A 19171-nucleotide genomic window follows, 5' to 3' on the forward strand; every position below is an offset into this window, starting at 1 on the left:
TAATATATAAAATAATTATTAATAATTGACAGGAGTCAGAAACGCAAAATCTGAGCGGACAGACTTTAATAACTTTAGTATTACTTACAATCGCCGTGCGGATCCATCGTGTGGCAGAGAAAAATGACATTTGCTATCGACAGGTCACGTGATCAAGATCTGTCATTCCCATACATTTTTCTAGTTTTCGAAGCGTTTGCGATCGTAGATAGAGAATCGACGTGCCATTTGCTGGACTTGTGACCCGTGCGTGTGTAGGGTTAGGAAGCAAAACAATATGTTATCTCTCCGTTGCATTGTTCGTGTTGTACTGCCTGTCCATGGTCCCTGATAGATAACCTGGACGTAGGTTAAAATCAGTCACGATGTCGGTGGTGCCCGGAATGATTCACTCAGGCCAAAACACCCTTTCAGAATGGCATTCGAAGGCGAGGTCTGAGTTTCAGAGGAGACGCCCTAAGAGAATCGTTCCGTCCATCTATTCTGCTTCTACCTTCGGGCCAGACCAGGCGATACGGTGACCCCTGGTGACGTCGCTGAGGTGCCATAGGAGCCAACGGCACACAATCTGAAAAAAAGCCCTCTGCCCAGGTGAATTTGGTTGGATCCTACGCGACCAGCTTTTGATACAAGTTCTTATAAAGAATCGAGGTCGATAAGCAGTTTATAAATAGCTCTTGCTTTTATGGCTCCCACTTTTCCTGCATAAGTTTAAATTAACCACATTTTTAGTTAGTTCATCTGTTAGGTCATAATATTCATTCACTTTTAATGTGTCTTTAGTAAGCTCTACAACTACTAACCTTGTAAATTCTAACTTTTAAGGAAGTGGTTTATTTTAAGCTTACAAGATCTATCTCATAAACGAATAGGGGAAGTTAAATAAAAGCTTGTAAAAAGGTGGTTTGCTTTTAACTCAGTTGAGAATCGAGCCTGGACTTTTTCTAGATTGAAAAACATTGTAGCTACTTAACTAATATTAGGCTAAAGAAAATATGGTAATACAGCAGAAATTAAGTAAGTAATGTTACTAAAGACTGTGTATAGTCAGGACCATATATTACATACATTTCCGAGTACATTGGTACAGTGTGACAGGTTTACTTCCAAAGCCAAGGACATACTTCACACGATTCCGACGAACCGACGGCGACAAATGGCAAATACGAGTAGGTATGTATCGAGAAAAACAGTATGCACAAAACAGCCAGTATGAAAATGGAAAATGATTGATTCAGTCGTCCGTATTATTTTGGGGTATCTAGGTATTCTTGAATAAACCTTACCTTAGAAGCTTTATCCTACGCCTTACCCAATAAGGCTTACCCTAGAAGCCTTAACCAATAAGCTTTACCCTACGCCTTACCCAATAAGGCTTACCCTAGAAGCCTTGCCCTACACCTTACCCAATAAGCTTTACCCTACGCCTTACCCAATAAGCTTTACCATACGTCTTACCCAATAAGCTTTGTCCTAGAAAGGTTGCCACGAAGCTAAAAATGTCTGGGTTCTTTCCACTAGCGACATGATTTCTTGTGATATCACGTAGAAAATACTATATACGTTTTATAGTAGGTATATACTTAGTACTTGGATTGAGGGACCGAAGACCCTTAAAACTAGCTCCCAAAGCCACAACGGTCTAGCGTCTACTTTACTTGTCGTATGTATGGCTTTTTTTTCGTCAATAGCTGCCTCAGAAAGCACAGTAAGCCGTTGATTCCGGTCATGATCACTATCACGTTATGGTGGTCGTAACGCGGGGATAATAAATCTGTTCTGATAAACTTAGTTGCAATGAAGCCTTCGCACAACTAATCACTCGTAGGGCAAGGTAGTTGGTAGAGAAGGTAATTGGTGGCCAGGGCGGGGACGACGCTGGTTCGGGGCAGATTTGGGCGGATTTGCGGCGTCACACGTCAAAGATTATGCTACCAGACGCCAGACGGTGCTGTATACGCACTAGAACATATTATGCCTAACAGATATACGCACTTGAAAATAATAATATGTCTATGATACTGATAGTGATCAAAGTTTTTGCAATCAAGAATAATTGATCTTCACTGTATTGATCTTTGATAATAAATGTAACAAAAACAATTAAGTAAGTCACATGACCTACATATTTAATTCTTACTGTAAATAAGACTTCATGTCAAGGGTGAATAAACATCACCAGGCAACCGCGTTACAGCATCATAGGGTGCATCATCGCTTACTGTCAAACGCTTTTTTTTAATAAAAAATTAAACCACATTGTATATCTGCAGTAACTAACTTTGTAAGAGTCTACCGATTCGAACAGAAACCGATCTTAGAAAAATCGACATGTATTTTTTTTAGTTATTTTCCGATAAGTCAATTTTACACCACGTTGCCTAATGGGCAAAAACAAGATAGCTAAAGTGCATTGCAGAGTTATAGTTATTATGGAAAATGTTGATAAAATTAGAATGACTTATTGTAATGTTATCGTGTTTGTATTATTAGCTTTTTCACTAAAAACAATTTTCAGAACAATCATAAAAACCGTGGTAATATTTCTATGCTTGTCCGTTTGGCGCATACAAGCAGCATCATAACTATGCTACTTATAAAACCGAAGATTATTATAAGTTTCTGTGGAGGATAGTAATTATAAATATATCTGCATTGACCTCTGAGAGTCGCAATACATTAGGCATAACTACAAAACTGCACCAACTTGTTGCATCTGTTTACGTACGTCTTCGTTGTCGAATCTCCGGCTCATGCGGTATAGTTCATTTGACGGCGCGGGCAAGATGGGAGCGGACAAGCCCAACGGGGTGGTCAACTACTGCCGAAGACCTCCTCAGAGGCCCTTCCTCCAGAGGATCCAGTACGCGATCTGGAACCCTGAGGAGAGAACCTTTCTCGGACGAACAGGGAAGAGATGGGGTAAGATTTTCAAAGTTCATTTTAAAAACACGCCTAGAGAGTCCATATTTCACACATACTTTCTAAAAATTCGTCTAAGCCTTAATTAAAATATTATTCTTGCTCACAATTATCTAATACTAATACCGAAATGAATTATTATTCTACTACAAAATTGATTCCTACAAATAAATCAAGTAGAAATAAATGAAATTAATATAATCTACAATTAAAATATATAAATATCTAAAAAACCGAAGCATGCGCGGATGAAGTCACGGGCATCCTCTAGTAATCTAGTTCATCATAAAATTCTTTTTAAATTTTTTTTAATATCTGGTGGTGCAAAAGGTCGAAACGAATGTATTCTCCAAGCTCCTGGAAACTTGGCAAGATCTAACGCACCAACTTTACGCTACTTAGGATCCTTGCCAAGCTTGGCTGCTGGCGTGGTGGCTGGTGGCAAGCAATTTGCCACGTTTTCGCTTGCCTTCACTAGCTAAAGCACTAATAGAATTTAAAAGGGCTCCACTCCTAAGTATTTTCTGACTACTTAAAGGGGAACTGAAATATATTTGTTCACTATATATATCTATAGGTATCTCATTATTTGTACAATTATAAGCTGTGACGTCACACGGGTCTCAGCTGAAAATCAGCGCCGTGTATTCTTGCACGTAGTGCACGGCATATGCTGAGCTGTACACCCTTTCTTTTTAAGGGATACAGACAAACATGCTGTCATAAGGATAGGGTACTGACTGTCTGTAAGTTTTAGATTTGAATAAATTTATTTTCTTTCTTCTTTCTTTCTTTCTTCCATTTTTCCATGTTTTCAAAATTACGAAAATGTATCTCATAAGAAAACTTATTTTATTATTATACATAGGACGGCATTTAATACGGTTTATTAGTGTTTTAATGAAAATATCAGCAAAAATAATGTTCGCAGAAGTTAATTAGCTATAAAATAACATTGTACCAATGTTGTCGTTTTGTAAAAGTGTAAATTATGACTTCGACTTAGTCGTGCCTCGAAAAACAAGTTCGAATTATCACTAAAACCTGATAATGACAGACTGAAAATCTAAATATCTTCATCCGCCAACTTATATTGCAGTGCGTGCTCTCCATACGTGCATTAAATTACTGCATAAGAATAAGAATCATTTATTTGCAAGAAACATTACATTTAATTATACAAAGATGTTCTTATGTATTAGGTAACAATGTTTCACCATTAATAGGTATACAAATGTTTATTGTTTAATTAATTAATTAATTAAAATTTAATGACATTAAGTTTAAAAGAAATATAATTAATACTATTTTTTTGAAGCATCAGCAAAGTACTCTTCTATGGAGTAGTAACATTTTTCTATTAGAAACTTTTTAAGATTTTCTTTAAGTGTAGGTTTGCTTATGCTTCTGTTTGACAGCTGTTATGGCAAGTTGTTATAGATTTTTGGCGCCATATGCAAAAAACTTTTATTAAATTGCGCAGATGAATGCTTTATGTAATTAATATATACCTTACATATCTGCATTAACAAAATAATGCAGATTTCGAAAGCAGATTTTTCAGTTTGTTATGCCACAGGTTTCGGGTATAAGTTCCCAATGGACTGGCAAATGATTTTTTAAAATATTTTTGTGTTTGTATAGTTACTAGATTAATCGATATTTGGATAGAAGCAGGCGTTACTTTGCGGAAGTTCATCATGATTATATAATGATTTATTTATTTTGCTATCATCCGCGAAAATTCGGCGAACCCATGCGACAACGTCACCCAGGTCCGGCAAAATACGTGCAATTGCAAAAAAAAAAAAAATTTTTGCAATTGCACGTTGTAGAGTTCGCGGATGATAGCAAAATAAATAAATCATTATATAATCGATATTTGTATACGTAGGCGGTTAAAAATATAGTGCAAAAAATATGATCTAGGCGCAAATAAACATAGAGTAAGAAAGTTTATGATCTTTCGCAAAGTACTCGCCACGTGAACGATACGTTATTTATGTTTTCAAAGCAAGCTATTTCTGATGACCGAAAGCCGATGGTTGTTAGTTATACCTAAACCATGTTTCAGTTTGTATTTCATTTAAAACTTCAATATAATGAGATGTTAACTTGACAATATAATTTTGTTTGTAAAATCATCTTGTCTTACGATTTAGTCAAAGTTAAAAGTTTGTCATCTGAGGCTCATAGAGACACAAGCGGACGCCTGTGACTATTCGCAAAATACGTTCATAGGAGATCTACAAACTATAAACTACCTCCTTCTAACTTTATAGATAAGTCAATCGTTTTTGGAGAGGTGGCCTTTCGCTTTTATATACTTACTTGGCTGCCTCATTGGTCTCGTGTTTAGCTGGTTCAACTATAAACGATGAGGTTCGAATCCCGGGTCAGGCCAATAATAGGAGAATACAGGGTTTAGTCCCACCACTCTACTTCAATTCGGGTTGGCGGGTAGGTAGTAATGTTTGACCCTTTAATGATCACTATCAAATGTTAATGATAATGAAAGTGATCGTCAGCTTAACGTGCTCTTCGAGGCACGGGTGTAACACAACCAACTTATCAGCTCCAGGCTGAGAATTTACACTCAAAATAGGAAGAAAGAAAAGTTCATTATTTCATAGTCCCACCCTACTAGCAGGTCCTTGTGCTACGTAGGGTATCCACTAGAGTCTAAACCAACGAAACAGTTATGCCATTGGACTATGGCTAAAATAAACCATAATTATAATATTATACATGGAAAGCTTGAAATATACGGATAGGCTTACCTCCAGTGTTCCTGACTTCTATTTAAATTGAAAACCCTTATTAAAAACCATCCATTTCATTATAAAATTTATAGACTGCCGACTGTACAGACAGACTTACAAGAATCCCTTTTTAACATTGCGGTTTTATAACCCAAATACGTCAGAAGTCATAAAATATGTAGATAAATCTAAACGCGTTCATATTTCACTATCATGTTTATATTTCATGATTCTTTTAGTATGTCTGATGCTACGTCATGGTATAAAAAGATCTGGTGCTAAGGTTTATCGAGACTTACCAAGGTTAGTGCTTCAGTTTTTTTCAAGGATGGAATTTCTATATAACCTTTATGCAGACCTTGTTTTTATGCAGAACTCACATTGTCAAGACCTCAGGATGTCGGAGCTATGTCGGACATCGACCCTCTTTCTATAATCGCTAAACGCTTTGAAAATGAAAAAAGAATATGGAATTGACAAAATGCTGCCGATCAGATTTGTCAATGCCATACATTTTTTTAGTTATCAAATATATGGAAATAACAGACCTGGTCTATAGGTAACTTGTTCACGTGACCTGTCGAAAACAAAAATGTCATTCCCATACATTTCATACGTATTCAAAGCGTTAGCGTTTGTAGAATGAGAATCAACGTACTACATGGCTACAGGCCCGTTAGCTAACGCTTGAGTCTGTAATAATCACCGTCAGATGTTGATGATCATAACAGGTACAGACCCGAGACGGCTCAACCTGCTCTCCAAGACACAGGAGTGTTCTACCATCGACTTCCCTAATCCGAGCTGATTATCATTATCATTATCAACCCATATTCGGCTCACTGCTGAGCTCTAGTCTCTAGTAGGCCAATAGTCCACGCAATATCGATGTACTTTTATTTAACTAGTAACTACACCGTTAGAGTGGTAACTAGCCATCATATCTGATGAATTATGAATGGGTTCCATTTTACCTCTATTAAAGTTATTATGTCAGTGGTTAACCGAACTGCAAAGTTGTAAACTTAGGACTATCGTGATTTTAGTCCGATCCACCTTAAGAAATTTAGACATCGTGATAGCCTCATCGCGCAAAATGGAATTTAGCAAAATATACATCGATCATAGAACCTTTGAAGTCGATTGAAAATGCGATAGTCGAGTTTCCATTCATTTATTAGGTTCGCTGGAAAATACCCACGCAAGTAGTTGTTTTTAATTGATTGGTAATACAGTCTCTGCCAGGGCGAGGAGACAGGGTGCGGCGGACGCTCACCCTCGCTACGGACTAGGTATATGTACGAGGTGCTTGGATACTTACGATCAATGCCTCTAGTCAACGTACCAACTTACGAGTATATATTACCTGTACTAGCGAACGCTCGCCACTTCGGCTGCGTGGAGATCCATAAAAAAAGGCTACTAATAATTCTACACAACTAAACTTACTTAACTCAAAACATCAACGATTTATATTAAAAAAGAACTCCAACTTAACTTTACTTATTACATTTAGGGGTATAATTTTGAAAAATGTCGAATCATTTTAGTTTCTTTTGGTAGTATAAGGGAACCTGTTGTACCTTGGTCACTTTTTCAGTTAACGATTTTTTTTAAAAAATCGGTTATAGATATTGCGATGAAACAAATTTTAAAGTATTACAACAGTCTCAAATCATGCCAATATTGATTAAAATTTTCCTAATCTAATTAAAACTTATATAAATAAGCCCACCTACCTGTAGTACTAAAAGCTTGACACCCGATAAAATTTATCGTGTGTTGGTCGCGATCTGCAAGTGTCATGCACTTTGAATGGTGGGTGGGTAGCATAGCCTACAGTGGTCCATTAAAATAGGGGGTGTTCCCCCCTCTTTCAATTAAGGGTTAGATTTGTGTCATGTGTCGTTCTGTGTGTATTGCGCGGCTCGAGTGGTGTCCGAGCAAACACTCACGTTTAGTGTTCACACTCGTATCATTTGGAGTTATTTCAACACATTCAAGTCTTTTTTTTATTTTTTACAAGTTAGCCCTTGACTACAATCTCACCTGATGGTAAGTGATGATGAAGTCTATGATGGAAGCGGGCTAACTTGTTAGGAGGAGGATGAAAATCCACACCCCTTTTCGGTTTGTACACGACATCGCACTGGAAAGCTAAATCGCTTGGAGGTACGTCTTTGTCGGTAGAGTGGTAACTAGTTACGGCCGAAGCCTCTCACCAGCCAGACTTGGACTCTCAATCGACCCAGCCAGGATCGAACCCAGGACCTCCGTCTTGTAAATCCACCGCGCTAACCACTGCGCCGCGGAGGCCGTCGCAGGTTAAGGGGGATTTTTTCCCCCTGTAGGTGGAACACCCCGGTCACTCACCAGGGTAAAGTCGGTTTGTGACCCGGTCGCGCTCCGGTAAGACAATCTATGAAGAAACTTTATTGCACGCAAAGATTTTACATTTTTGTTTGTTTGTCACAAATAGACTCTGAAACTATTAATAATTATTTCGCCAATGGAAAGCTACATATCAACGGCTGCCTATTACGGTTTTACACACTAAAATATAACTTTTTAGACGCACCTATACAGTGATTATTTGATATTTATTACCGCAAAAGACCTACGAATCCTAGTGACAACGTCACCCAAACGTACGTAGTTTTTCGGTGGTTTGCTTGTCGATCGGATTCGCGGATTTTCGCGGAAAGGAGATAAATAAAATCAAATAATCGATGTTAATGATATCATGATGAATTAAGATCATAAGCTTCTACATCAACTAAGTAGGTACATCAATAGTTTGTGATTTTTTCGTTTTTGCGATCATCTAACATGGTTTTTCTATTAATTTGTCACTGACCTATGTATGTGTATAAAATATTAATGTGGCAATGACATAATTTCCTTAAAATACCCATGCTATTTTCACATCATCACCGTTAACAACCCCATTATTATATACCTTATATTCAACTCACTGTTGAGCACAAGCCTCCTCTTAGAATGAGAGGGGTTAGGCTATACAATATAAAAGTCCACCACGATGGCTAATGCGAATTGGCAGACTTCACACACGAAGAGAATTATGAAAATTTTCATGTAGGCAGGTTGTTTTTCCCCACGAAGTTTTTCTTTCACCGTTTGAGACAAATGATATTTAATTTCTTAGTGCACATAACTAAAGAGTTGGAGGTCCCCGAACCGGATTTGAACTTACGCCCTTCGAGTCGAAGGCAGAGGTCATGTCTACAGGGCTATAACGGTTATTTTCATACAAAATTTCACATAGGACAAATTACAAGTTTGTAAAAATAGGCTTATGGTTATTTGAAGTTAATTTCGTGTAACATCAAAGGCGGCAAATATTTTCTCATAAAAATGAAAAAATTAAAAAAAAAATAAAAAATCTTTATTCGTCAACTAAGTCTTACAAACAAGTAGCAAGGGCCCCTGTACAAGGTGGAAAACCCGTATTACTGGGTGCCCCGCTCATTCACCACACAGGACAAACCGTAGATAAAAAAAAACAGAATTAAAATCTATTAAATAAATGTACGTTTTTGTTTGCACTAGACAAATTTCCGTTAGTGCATTATATGTAGGTAGATATGAATTTATGGCAGCGAGTAAACAGTCCGTGACCGGTTTACACAGAATGTGCTATTTCAGTGGGATCGATTCGATGCGAACTGTAGGAACCGCAATACTAGGAATAGGTAGCTTTTCGCAAGGTTTGAGAGTATCTACTTAGCTAGAACAACTTTCCATGTGAAGCGAATGCTATAAGACTCACTCGTTTTGAATGTAAGAAAAACAGTAAGGGAAAAGAAGTAAAAATACCTGTGTGTTTCGACAGTGATAACTTAAAACTTCTGCCGTATGCGTGAAGGGTAGCCAGACAGACTGGCCCCGTAACGCGTTACGTTACGGTTACCCTCCCATCACTTGAATAATAGAATTATTTAACAAAGCAGAGTGTTCGTGGCGAATGTTTCTGGCAGAGAGTCACTCAAACAGGTGATTTTCTTTTCACATATAGGTGTGTCATCCAGATTAGTTTTTGTATGAAAATTGTAAGAAAATAATAATTTTTTTTGTGTCTTTATTATCAGCTAACTCCCAAGACCACCATATTCTATATTCCATAGTTTTCCACCATACCTACCAATCGTAGGATAGTTCTAGTAGAAGTATGAACTGACCTTTGACACCTATAAACTGACAAACTTTCAACTTTCATTAAATGTCTGTCAATCACTCGCTTTGGCAGGCTTTTGTTTAACGGCTGACGTCTATATCGACGATCATATTTTTGTTGTTCGATGTTATTCCACATTTGGTGGAAAGGCGGTCTTAGAAGTAGGTACTGGGTACACAGTAACGGCAGGCAACAGTGACGAGAATAAACTTCGCCACGAGCGCTCAATCGATAGCTTTGATGCCTAGATTGTACCCAGTTTATTGCTGTTACAAAGAAGTAAAAGAGTTGTTAAGTACCTAATGAAACACAGACTCTCTGTCTTCCATAAGATACCTGTAAACGCTAAACGTTTGATTTTTCTAGGCAAATGAAATTTATGCTCTATATATCTTCGGTTTGTAAAGTATGCTAGCTTTTACTTGCACAACTACTTTAATTTTCAATTTACATTTTCAACCAAGTTTACATCAATGGATTGTCTAAATAATTTGGTAGATACCACAGAATACATAATAGTAAGCGAAACTTTAGCTACTTGAGAAAAATCTTTAGAATGTAAGGAACATTTAGGAACTTATATTAAGAGCTGTAAGAAAAATTAAGATTTCGAGATCATTATTATCATTAACATATTGTTACAGAAGCCCACCTACCTGCATTAATTCATAATCCTGTGCAAGGTGGGAGACCACCTCTATTTCGTAACGACGTCTTGTAGAACTCGCAAGTGCGAGTTTCAAATTTACCTATATCTCTTTCTTTAGTATCTTGTTAGACAAAGAGAGATTGAGGTGAATTCGAAACTTACACGTGCGAGTATACAAGATATCATTACCGAATAACTCTCTATAGCCATATGGTAGATCCGATCTGTCGATTGCAAATGTAATTCCCATATTTTTTTTTAGTTTTCGAAGCGTTAGCGTTTGTAGAAAGAGAATCGACATATCACATGGCCCTGGCCCTGTACCTAATGGGCTATTCATATATGCTCATGAAGATGATCAAAACTGCTTGACTTTCCAGGTGTGATCGGACTGATCTACTTGGTGATGTACATCTGCATCATCATCTTCTTCTCCATCTGCATGTGCGGGCTGCTGTCGGCCATGGACGAGCGGATTCCCTACTTCACGTTGGCTGACTCCATTATTGGTGAGTTAGAGTGAGGATATTTACATCTGAACTTTGTAGTCAAAGTCTCCTGAGGATGCTCCGGTTTCGGGGTGAAACGTTCGTAGAGGGTTTTTTGTCCGATCTTGTCGCATGGACGTAATGCAGTTTTGGGTACGGTATCCAGTTCGAGTAAATTTTACATTTATTTTATAAAAGGAATGATTTGTTTGGTTGAATAGACCCCACTGGATCGATTTCAAAATAATTTCAGCATTAGAATCCTAGATCATCCCTATATCCCATAGTACGAGTATTGTCTTAGTTAGCTGAAGTGTAATTTAAAGATAAACAAAATATTGAAAATCTTATTGCTTTGTTTTCAGGGGACAACCCAGGAATGGGCCACAGACCGATAATATTCGAAGAGGGCGCCTTGATATGGTACAAAGCAGATAATGCCACACAAATCAAGAAATATGTGGACAACCTTAATGAGTTCTTAGCACGTGAGTACCTACTATTTGTATCTTTACCTTTTTGGCAAACTTCTACATAGCCAACATGATCTATGTAGAAAACCATCGCCTTTGAAGATCACACAAGTCGAACTCGCTACAGAAACATGTCTGATACACTATCTTATAGATTACAGAGCTTGCGAGCAAAGTCGCGCCGCCAAATGACTGATCATGTCATCTGACGTGGTCAGTCGTGTTCCGTCGCGTTGCTTGTAGAAGCCGTTTCAGGGGAGATGGGTCTGTACAGTTGCGATGCGTTTGATGACAATAAACCCGACCTGCTGATTAATGACACCGGAGGTCTTGACTTGGAGGTTAGCGGGATCCGAAGCACGGTTTTCCGCTGGCCGACCGCAGTTAGTAGGGGGCCCAATTATAGGTAAGCCACCTATGAAAGGCTGCCCCGCCAACTAGCGAAAAATCCTGGAATGGCTTTCATCGTGCCGGTTGGCGACCGGAGAGAGGGTCCGATGACAATTTCCAGGGGGGTTCGGGCGTCCCCGCAGTCTCCAGTCAAGCCTTCCCTCAGTGTAGTTTCTTCGTAGGTTGAGGAGTCTATGAACGCAAAGCCTCGTATAACTATCATCCTTCCCTCCCTATTCACTCCAAAAAAAAAAAAATGAAAAGAAAGCATAAGAAAAGTAACGTTTTTCAGCGGTTGCACCCCCTCTCACTTAAAGTGCACCGGATCCGGATTTCAGTGTCAGTTGCAGCCCCACTGGGTACTTCTGACCACTGTGTGGTTAAGTCGGTATCGAATTATCACCCTTTGGACCCAGGACCTGGTGGTACTAGACGGGTGTGGCGATATAAGTCAGCAGATTGGGATGAGATGCGACATTTCTTCGCGTCTTATCCTTGGCGGCAGGTATGCTTCTCTTCTATTGATCCGTCGAGCTGTGAACAAGCTATATCGCAAGTGATATGTCAAGCAATGGAGTATTTCATTCCATTTATTGACATGTCGCTGGATGGCAAAGTTCCAAAGTGGTATAACGCTGCTTGCGCTGAAGCGGAGTCTCTTAAAAATTCAGCGTTTGCAGCTTGGGCTGAAGCCCGAACACTTAAAGCTCCGGACATCACCACAAAGAAGAGAGCTTTTAACCTAGCTGCCAAGTCCTACAAGAAGGCTCTTAAGAAGGCTCGTTTCAACCGTACAAATCGCATTGGGGCTAAACTAGCTACTTATCCGCGTGGCAGCAAAGCTTTTTGGTCCCTCGCGAAATCTGTCGAAACGAACTTCTGCCGTTCATCGTTACCACCTCTGCTTAAACCTGATGGATCGCTGGCTTTTTCCGCTAACGACAAGGCCAATCTCTTACCACCGACTCTAACACCTTGCGACTCTGTGATGTCAGAGATACATATCCGCCAAAGTGAGGTTTTAAAAGTACTTCGTAGCTTAGATGTGAACAAGGCTAGTGGTCCTGACGGTATACCAGCGATAGTACTGAAAACCTGTGCCCCTGAGCTGTCTCCTGTAATAACACGCCTATACCGCCTCTCTCTCAAGGCTCACGTTCCGAAAGGCTGGAAGATTGCCAACGTACAACCTGTACCAAAAAAGGGAAGCCGTGCTGACCCGGCCAATTACAGGCCAATTGCAATCACGTCCATACTTTGTAAGAGTATGGAGCGTGTCTTGAACAATAAGCTCCTGGCATACCTCGAAGAAAATGATCTTTTGTCAGACCAACAGTATGGTTTTCGTCGCAACCGGTCTACAGGAGATCTTTTAGTGTATGCCACTCACATCTGGGGTGAAGCTGTTGACAAGCACGGTGAAGCGCTTGCCGTTTCACTGGACGTGTCAAAAGCTTTTGACCGGGTCTGGCACGAAAGCCTTTTAAGCAAGCTTCCGTCCTACGGGATTACCTCTAGTCTTTGTCACTGGATATCTGATTTCCTGAGTGACCGATCTTTTCGAGTTGTCGTGGACGGCATCTCATCTGATCAAATGGCTATTAATGCCGGTGTCCCTCAGGGATCAGTTCTCTCTGCTACACTTTTCCTGCTGCATATAAATGATCTGCTTAAACCCGGTATATTTGGGTATGCAGATGATAGCACTGTAACAGAGAGATATATGTCCAGTACCCGTGCTAGTGGGGTTGAGATCCATGAGCAACGAGAGGCTTTGGTGCAACGCATTAATTTAACCTTAAATGAGGTGTCTGAATGGGGAGATGCCAATTTGGTTAAGTTTAATGCGGAAAAAACTCAGGCATGTTTGTTCACTGCCAAAAGGAGTCCCTTCCATCTGACTCCTACTTTCCGGGATATGTCTGTAGGAATATCTGATAGTTTAGAGCTTCTTGGCGTAACCATATCGTCCAAACTCAACTTCGGACAGTTCACTGAATCTAAGGCAAAAACTGCAGGCAAAAAACTTGGCATCCTTAATAAAGTGAAGCGGTACTTCACACCTGAGCAGCTTCTGTCCTTATATCAAGCTCAAGTTCGGTCATGTATGGAGTACTGCTCCCACTTGTGGGATGGTTCCGCCAAATACCAGCTTGCTGCTTTGGATTCAGTGGATAAACGCGCCAGAAGGCTCATTAACAATGAGGCATTATCAAGCTCTAAACTTCAAAGCTTAGAGCATCGCCGAAAGGTTGCCTGTCTATCAGTGTTCTACAAGATATATTTCGGGGAGTGCGCTCAGGAACTATTTGATCTTGTGCCACCTTCGCCGTTCTACCACAGGACTGCTAGGCATCGCAGAGATCTACACCGCTACGTCATCAATATTCCTCGGACCCGTACTAAGCGGTTTAGTTCCACGTTTCTTATACGCACTGCAAAGATGTGGAATGCTCTTCCAGCTTCCGTTTTCCCCACCTCCTACAACATGGGTACCTTCAAGTCAAGAGTGAATAGGCATCTTCTAGGCAAGCGCGTTCCACCATAGGCTGCATCACTGCTTACCATCAGGCGTGATTGCAGCTAAGCGCTTGCTTATACAAAATAAAAAAAAAAAAAAAAAAAAAAACAGAATATAAAGAACTTAAGTTGCGCTCTATACAGCAACAGAGTTAGGTGTTAAATCACTGGTAATTGTTATTTTAGACTGAAAGACTAGACTTTCCAAAAAAAGACGCTGCTTATCAGCAGAAATAAGCATTAAGCAATAAGCATGTCGGTAAATACTTCCCGGGCGTCCTCAAATAGTAATTTCTGTTGCTGATTCCTTGGAAGTACCAAACTGTAACGTTAAGGTTAAAAATTTCAGCATATGAGAACAAAACCCAGCTGATCAACAAGGGAGTCAACCAGCGTGACTGCGGCGACTCCAAGCCTCCCCGGAACGAAGTGTGCTCCTTCGACATCTCTCAGTTCGGAGATTGTTCCAAGGAGAACAACTACGGGTTCTACAATAAAACACCCTGTATTGTTATAAAACTTAACAGGGTATGTATTTTTGCAATTACACGTCGTGTAGATATTTTCGAGTATCTTTATTAGGTCATTTCTTCTTTATTCCACTCAAAAGCACAACATGGCATTTTTTTTCACTCACTTCTTATTCATCTTTTTGACACCTTTATTCACATATTTTCTTTGTTACACACAACATCCTCCTGATCAAATATTGGATAGAAGCAGGCGTTACTTTGCGGAAGTTCATCATGATTATATAATGATTTATTTATTTTGCTATCATCCGCGAAGTCGACGAACGTTTGCTACAACGTGCAATTGCAAAGAACTTTGCAAACACGTTGTAGAGTCAACATCTACTGAGGATGCTCCGGTTTCGGGGTGAAACGTACGTAGAGAGTATTTTGTCGGACCTGGGTGATTTTTGTCTTTTCACGTATATATTTTTAACATTGAGATTAGGCTTCTAAGTTGTTTCATATCCTTAATCTATATTAGACCTATCCTTAATTTATGATTACTGAGTCTGAGTATAACGTCAACTATAATCTGATTTAATGATGAGATATTGCAGATTTTCGACTGGAACCCCATCTACTACGACGATCCCGCAGCTCTGCCCCCTGACATGCCTCCCGACATCGTAAATTACATAAACTCAACAACAAGTATACAAGAAGTGAGTTAATATAACAATAATGTTCATACCTAAGTTGTTACTAGAACATTATGTACATAGTTTACGCACTAGTTTTGACGACTACTAAAATTAGATGGAATAATTTTACGTGTAGCTACAAGAGTTCTTGAATGCGATTCCAAGCTTCCAAGATTCCAAGTAATCAGCTTCTACCTTTAAATACGAAGAAATTGTAATAATTTAAAGTATTGTAAATTATAATAATAATGTATGATTTTTTTTTAAAGAGCATTTGTAGAGTTTACTACCGGCTCTTTACAGCAGCTGTCTTCCGAATTGGAAATCTTTACAAACTGACATTTTAAAAGTGCATGTAAAGTAAGTAAGTATTAAGTATTTGGAAATAAATAAATAATGAATTTTGATTTTAATAATTTCAGCGTCGCAAAGTATGGGTGTCCTGCATGGGTGAGAGGCCTGCTGATGTGGACGCGCTAGGCCCCCTGAAGTACTGGCCGTACCCCGGCCTGCCGGAGATCTACTTCCCCTACGACAACACGCCGGGCTATCTGAGCCCCCTGGTGGCTGTGCAATTGCTTAAGCCTAAATGTAAGTAACCTGCCAAACTATAGAGATAGATATTCTGTTCATTCAGATCTTTCTTTTTTTTCATTTATTTTCGTAAAATTTATAAATAGTAAAGTTAACGACAAATTTTCTTTCATTCATTCATTTGATATTTTAATGAAACTGAATTAATACTCCCTGTCGTCTGTAGGGAAATATAATAATAATTTATAAGCTTGCGTGTCTGATTGATGGAATGATGCGTTGAGTGGTATATCGTCAGTAACCTCTCCAGGTTACGAACTATGCTATATGTTAGAACTATGATAACTGCATACAATGTAGTTATAGAAAAACAATATCAGAGCAACAGACATAAGGCATTAGCCAGCAATAGACATAGGGTATGTAACGCATCACTTTTATTCATCCTGTCCATAAACGATGGCATTTATAAAGAGTCAATCAACCCAGGATGAAGCTAGTCATTATTTGTACCATTACAGGACTAGGCTAGATCTTCCTCCTCATACAAGAGAAGAGGGAGGGCATCAAGTTGTGCCAATGTGGGTTGGCAGATACGTAAGGTAGTACCTATTCGTCGTCGTCGTCATCAACCCATATTCGGCTCACTGCTGAGCTCGAGTCTCCTCTCAGAATGAGAGGGGTTAGGCCAATAGTCCACCACGCTGGCCCAATGCGGATTGGCAGACTTCACACACGCAGAGAATTAAATAATTCTTTGGTATGCAGGTTTCCTCCCGATGTTTTCCTTCACCGATTGAGACATGTGATATTTAATTTCTTAAAATGCACACAACTGAAAAGTTGGAGGTGCATGCCCCGTACCGGATTCGAACCCACTCCCTCCGGAATCGGAGGCAGAGGTCATATCCACTGGGCTATCACGAGTGTCACCTATACCTATTAGCTATCTATTTATCTGTTTCAGTAAACCAAATCATCAACATCCGCTGCCGAGCGTGGGCCAAGAACATTAGATACACGGACAGCCTGAAGGACCGCCTCGCTTCCACTCATCTTGAGATTATGATCGACTGAACATATCCATCATTATTCATTTATTAATGTGCGTAGTATGTAGTGTATAAGAGGATGTAATGCTTAAATGTAGGAAAAATGTTGCGAAATGCTTGACTAATAGACACCAATGAGATAAATAAAACAGTTTTGTAAAATTGCTTAAAATATGAAGAAATATTTGAAACGAAAATATCAATAATAATAAATGCGCACAGTAGTGTAAAGTGCATAAACATTAATAGAATTAATGAGGAATCATAAAAATCGATGTTGAAATTTGTATTTGTTATTTTAGGTTATGTCAGTTATAATAAATGGATGGAGTGCTTATGATTCTTCAAAAAATTAAAAGAATTAAGATGTACATTTATTTGTGCACTCATAAATATACTTACTGAAAAGTAGAAACCACTTCCAGATATTCGTTTTAGTTTCTCGTGGATCTGCCACTGCAGCAATCCCCTTAGCTTGTAGGTAAGAAATTTAGCTTTACTCTATCATTGATTATTATATACAATACATTGTTATGTCTTAGGTACATGATCCTGCTTCCAACAAAGATTGACAACCTTATGAATCAAGTAACGCAAACCTTTAGATATTATCTTCTTTCTTTGGATATATAGCTCCTATATATATCCTTATGGCTGTAGTGAAATTAATGATATGGGATCAATGCTTGACTAACATGATAACATTTATATTACTTAAAAAAATTTTATTTATTAATAAATAATAATACTTAAATTAATACATCACCGGCTTAGCACCGCCTTCATACTGATCAGCAGGTAGAACATATTATGATGTTATTTTTCGCTTTTTAGTTTACTGGGTACGTTTTTAGGTTTTGAAGTCGGTTGTATTTTTTTTATTAAAATTTTTATTATTTTTCCATTTTTAGTGTAAAATTTCATCTCAAACGAATACATCAGACCCCTAATGACAGTCACAACCCATCTTGGTACAAATATCTCAGCAATACAAATTAATCAAGCCCAAGCACAAGGTAGCTACCGTAAACCGTTAAGGGGTTCCCTTAATTGACCTTGGTCTTCATCATCAGACCCCTAATAACAGACACAACTCATCTAGGTCGAAAGTTCTCAGCAATACGAATTAATCAAGGCCAAACACAAGGTAGTTACTGTAAACGATTAAGGAGTTCCCTTATTATTGTCCTTGGTCTTCATCACCAAACCCCTAAATGACAGTCACAACCTATCTATGTGGAAAGTTCTCATTAATACAAATTAATCAAGCCCAAACACAAGGTAACTGCTGTAAATCGCCGAGGAGTTCCCTCGTCTGTTTTATGGCTCCATCATCAGATCGATTTTAAACCTTCATGAAATTGTAGTGCTTAAAAGTACTAAATGGAAAAGTATACGAACACACTAGACACTTATATAATTTTCGAAAGTTCCCCTCAATTTCTCCAGGATTCCATCATCAGATCTTGACATGATGGCAATGGGACCAAATGGGAACTATACAGTTTCAAACAAAAAAAGAATTTTTGAAATCGGTCCAGGCGTCTTTGAGTAATCGGTGTACATACATAAAAAAAAAAAAAAAAAATACCGACCGAATTGAGAACCTCCTCCTTTTTGAAGTCGGTTAATTAATTAAACTATATTTTTATAGATACAATAATGATATTAGAATTTAAGATTTCGAATTGTACAATTTTTTCGTATAAACCTGTTTGGTTGATTGATATTTATTACTTCAGAAACGGGTATACAATGTGAAACTTGATATATATTATAAGTACTGAACTGAATGTGTTCAATATCCTGTATCGTTTATTGTGTATTGTACGTATATTTAACAACAACTGTATTAAATGTTAAAAAATAGTATTGCAATTTAATTTACTTTTTTTCTGATTGTGTAAGTGCCGTAGGCTCCATAAGGGACTTCAGCGGCGTCACCGGGGGGTTTGGGCGAGCGCAGAAGCATCGCCTGATGGGGCCCGAAGGCAGAAGCAGGGTAGATGGACGGAATGACTCTCTAAGGA

At 38.7% G+C, this 19171-nt stretch overlaps 1 protein-coding gene across 1 annotated transcript; it reads left to right on the forward strand.

Annotated features, from left to right (window-relative positions):
- The first annotated feature begins 2782 nt into the window (after nt 1-2782).
- Nucleotides 2783-17476, forward strand: LOC112049336 (sodium/potassium-transporting ATPase subunit beta-2-like). Its single transcript, XM_024087190.2, has 7 exons — nt 2783-2922; nt 10909-11037; nt 11382-11504; nt 14749-14927; nt 15472-15576; nt 15978-16146; nt 17057-17476. Exons 1-7 carry the CDS (start codon nt 2787-2789, stop codon nt 17164-17166), a joined length of 951 nt encoding a protein of 316 aa, XP_023942958.2. The 5' UTR covers nt 2783-2786; the 3' UTR covers nt 17167-17476.
- Nucleotides 17477-19171: the final 1695 nt, after the last annotated feature.

Source organism: Bicyclus anynana, chromosome 3, assembly GCF_947172395.1.
Source record: "Bicyclus anynana chromosome 3, ilBicAnyn1.1, whole genome shotgun sequence".
Lineage (NCBI taxonomy): Eukaryota > Metazoa > Arthropoda > Insecta > Lepidoptera > Nymphalidae > Bicyclus > Bicyclus anynana.

Excerpts from the sequence above, each read along its gene's own strand:
- LOC112049336 (XM_024087190.2), top strand. The coding sequence starts at position 2,787 with ATGGGAGCGGACAAGCCCAACGGGGTGGTCAACTACTGCCGAAGACCT. Across the intron at positions 15,577-15,977 it reads CAACAACAAGTATACAAGAA|CGTCGCAAAGTATGGGTGTC; the intron begins GTGAGTTAATAT and ends TAATAATTTCAG. Across the intron at positions 16,147-17,056 it reads GCAATTGCTTAAGCCTAAAT|TAAACCAAATCATCAACATC; the intron begins GTAAGTAACCTG and ends TATCTGTTTCAG.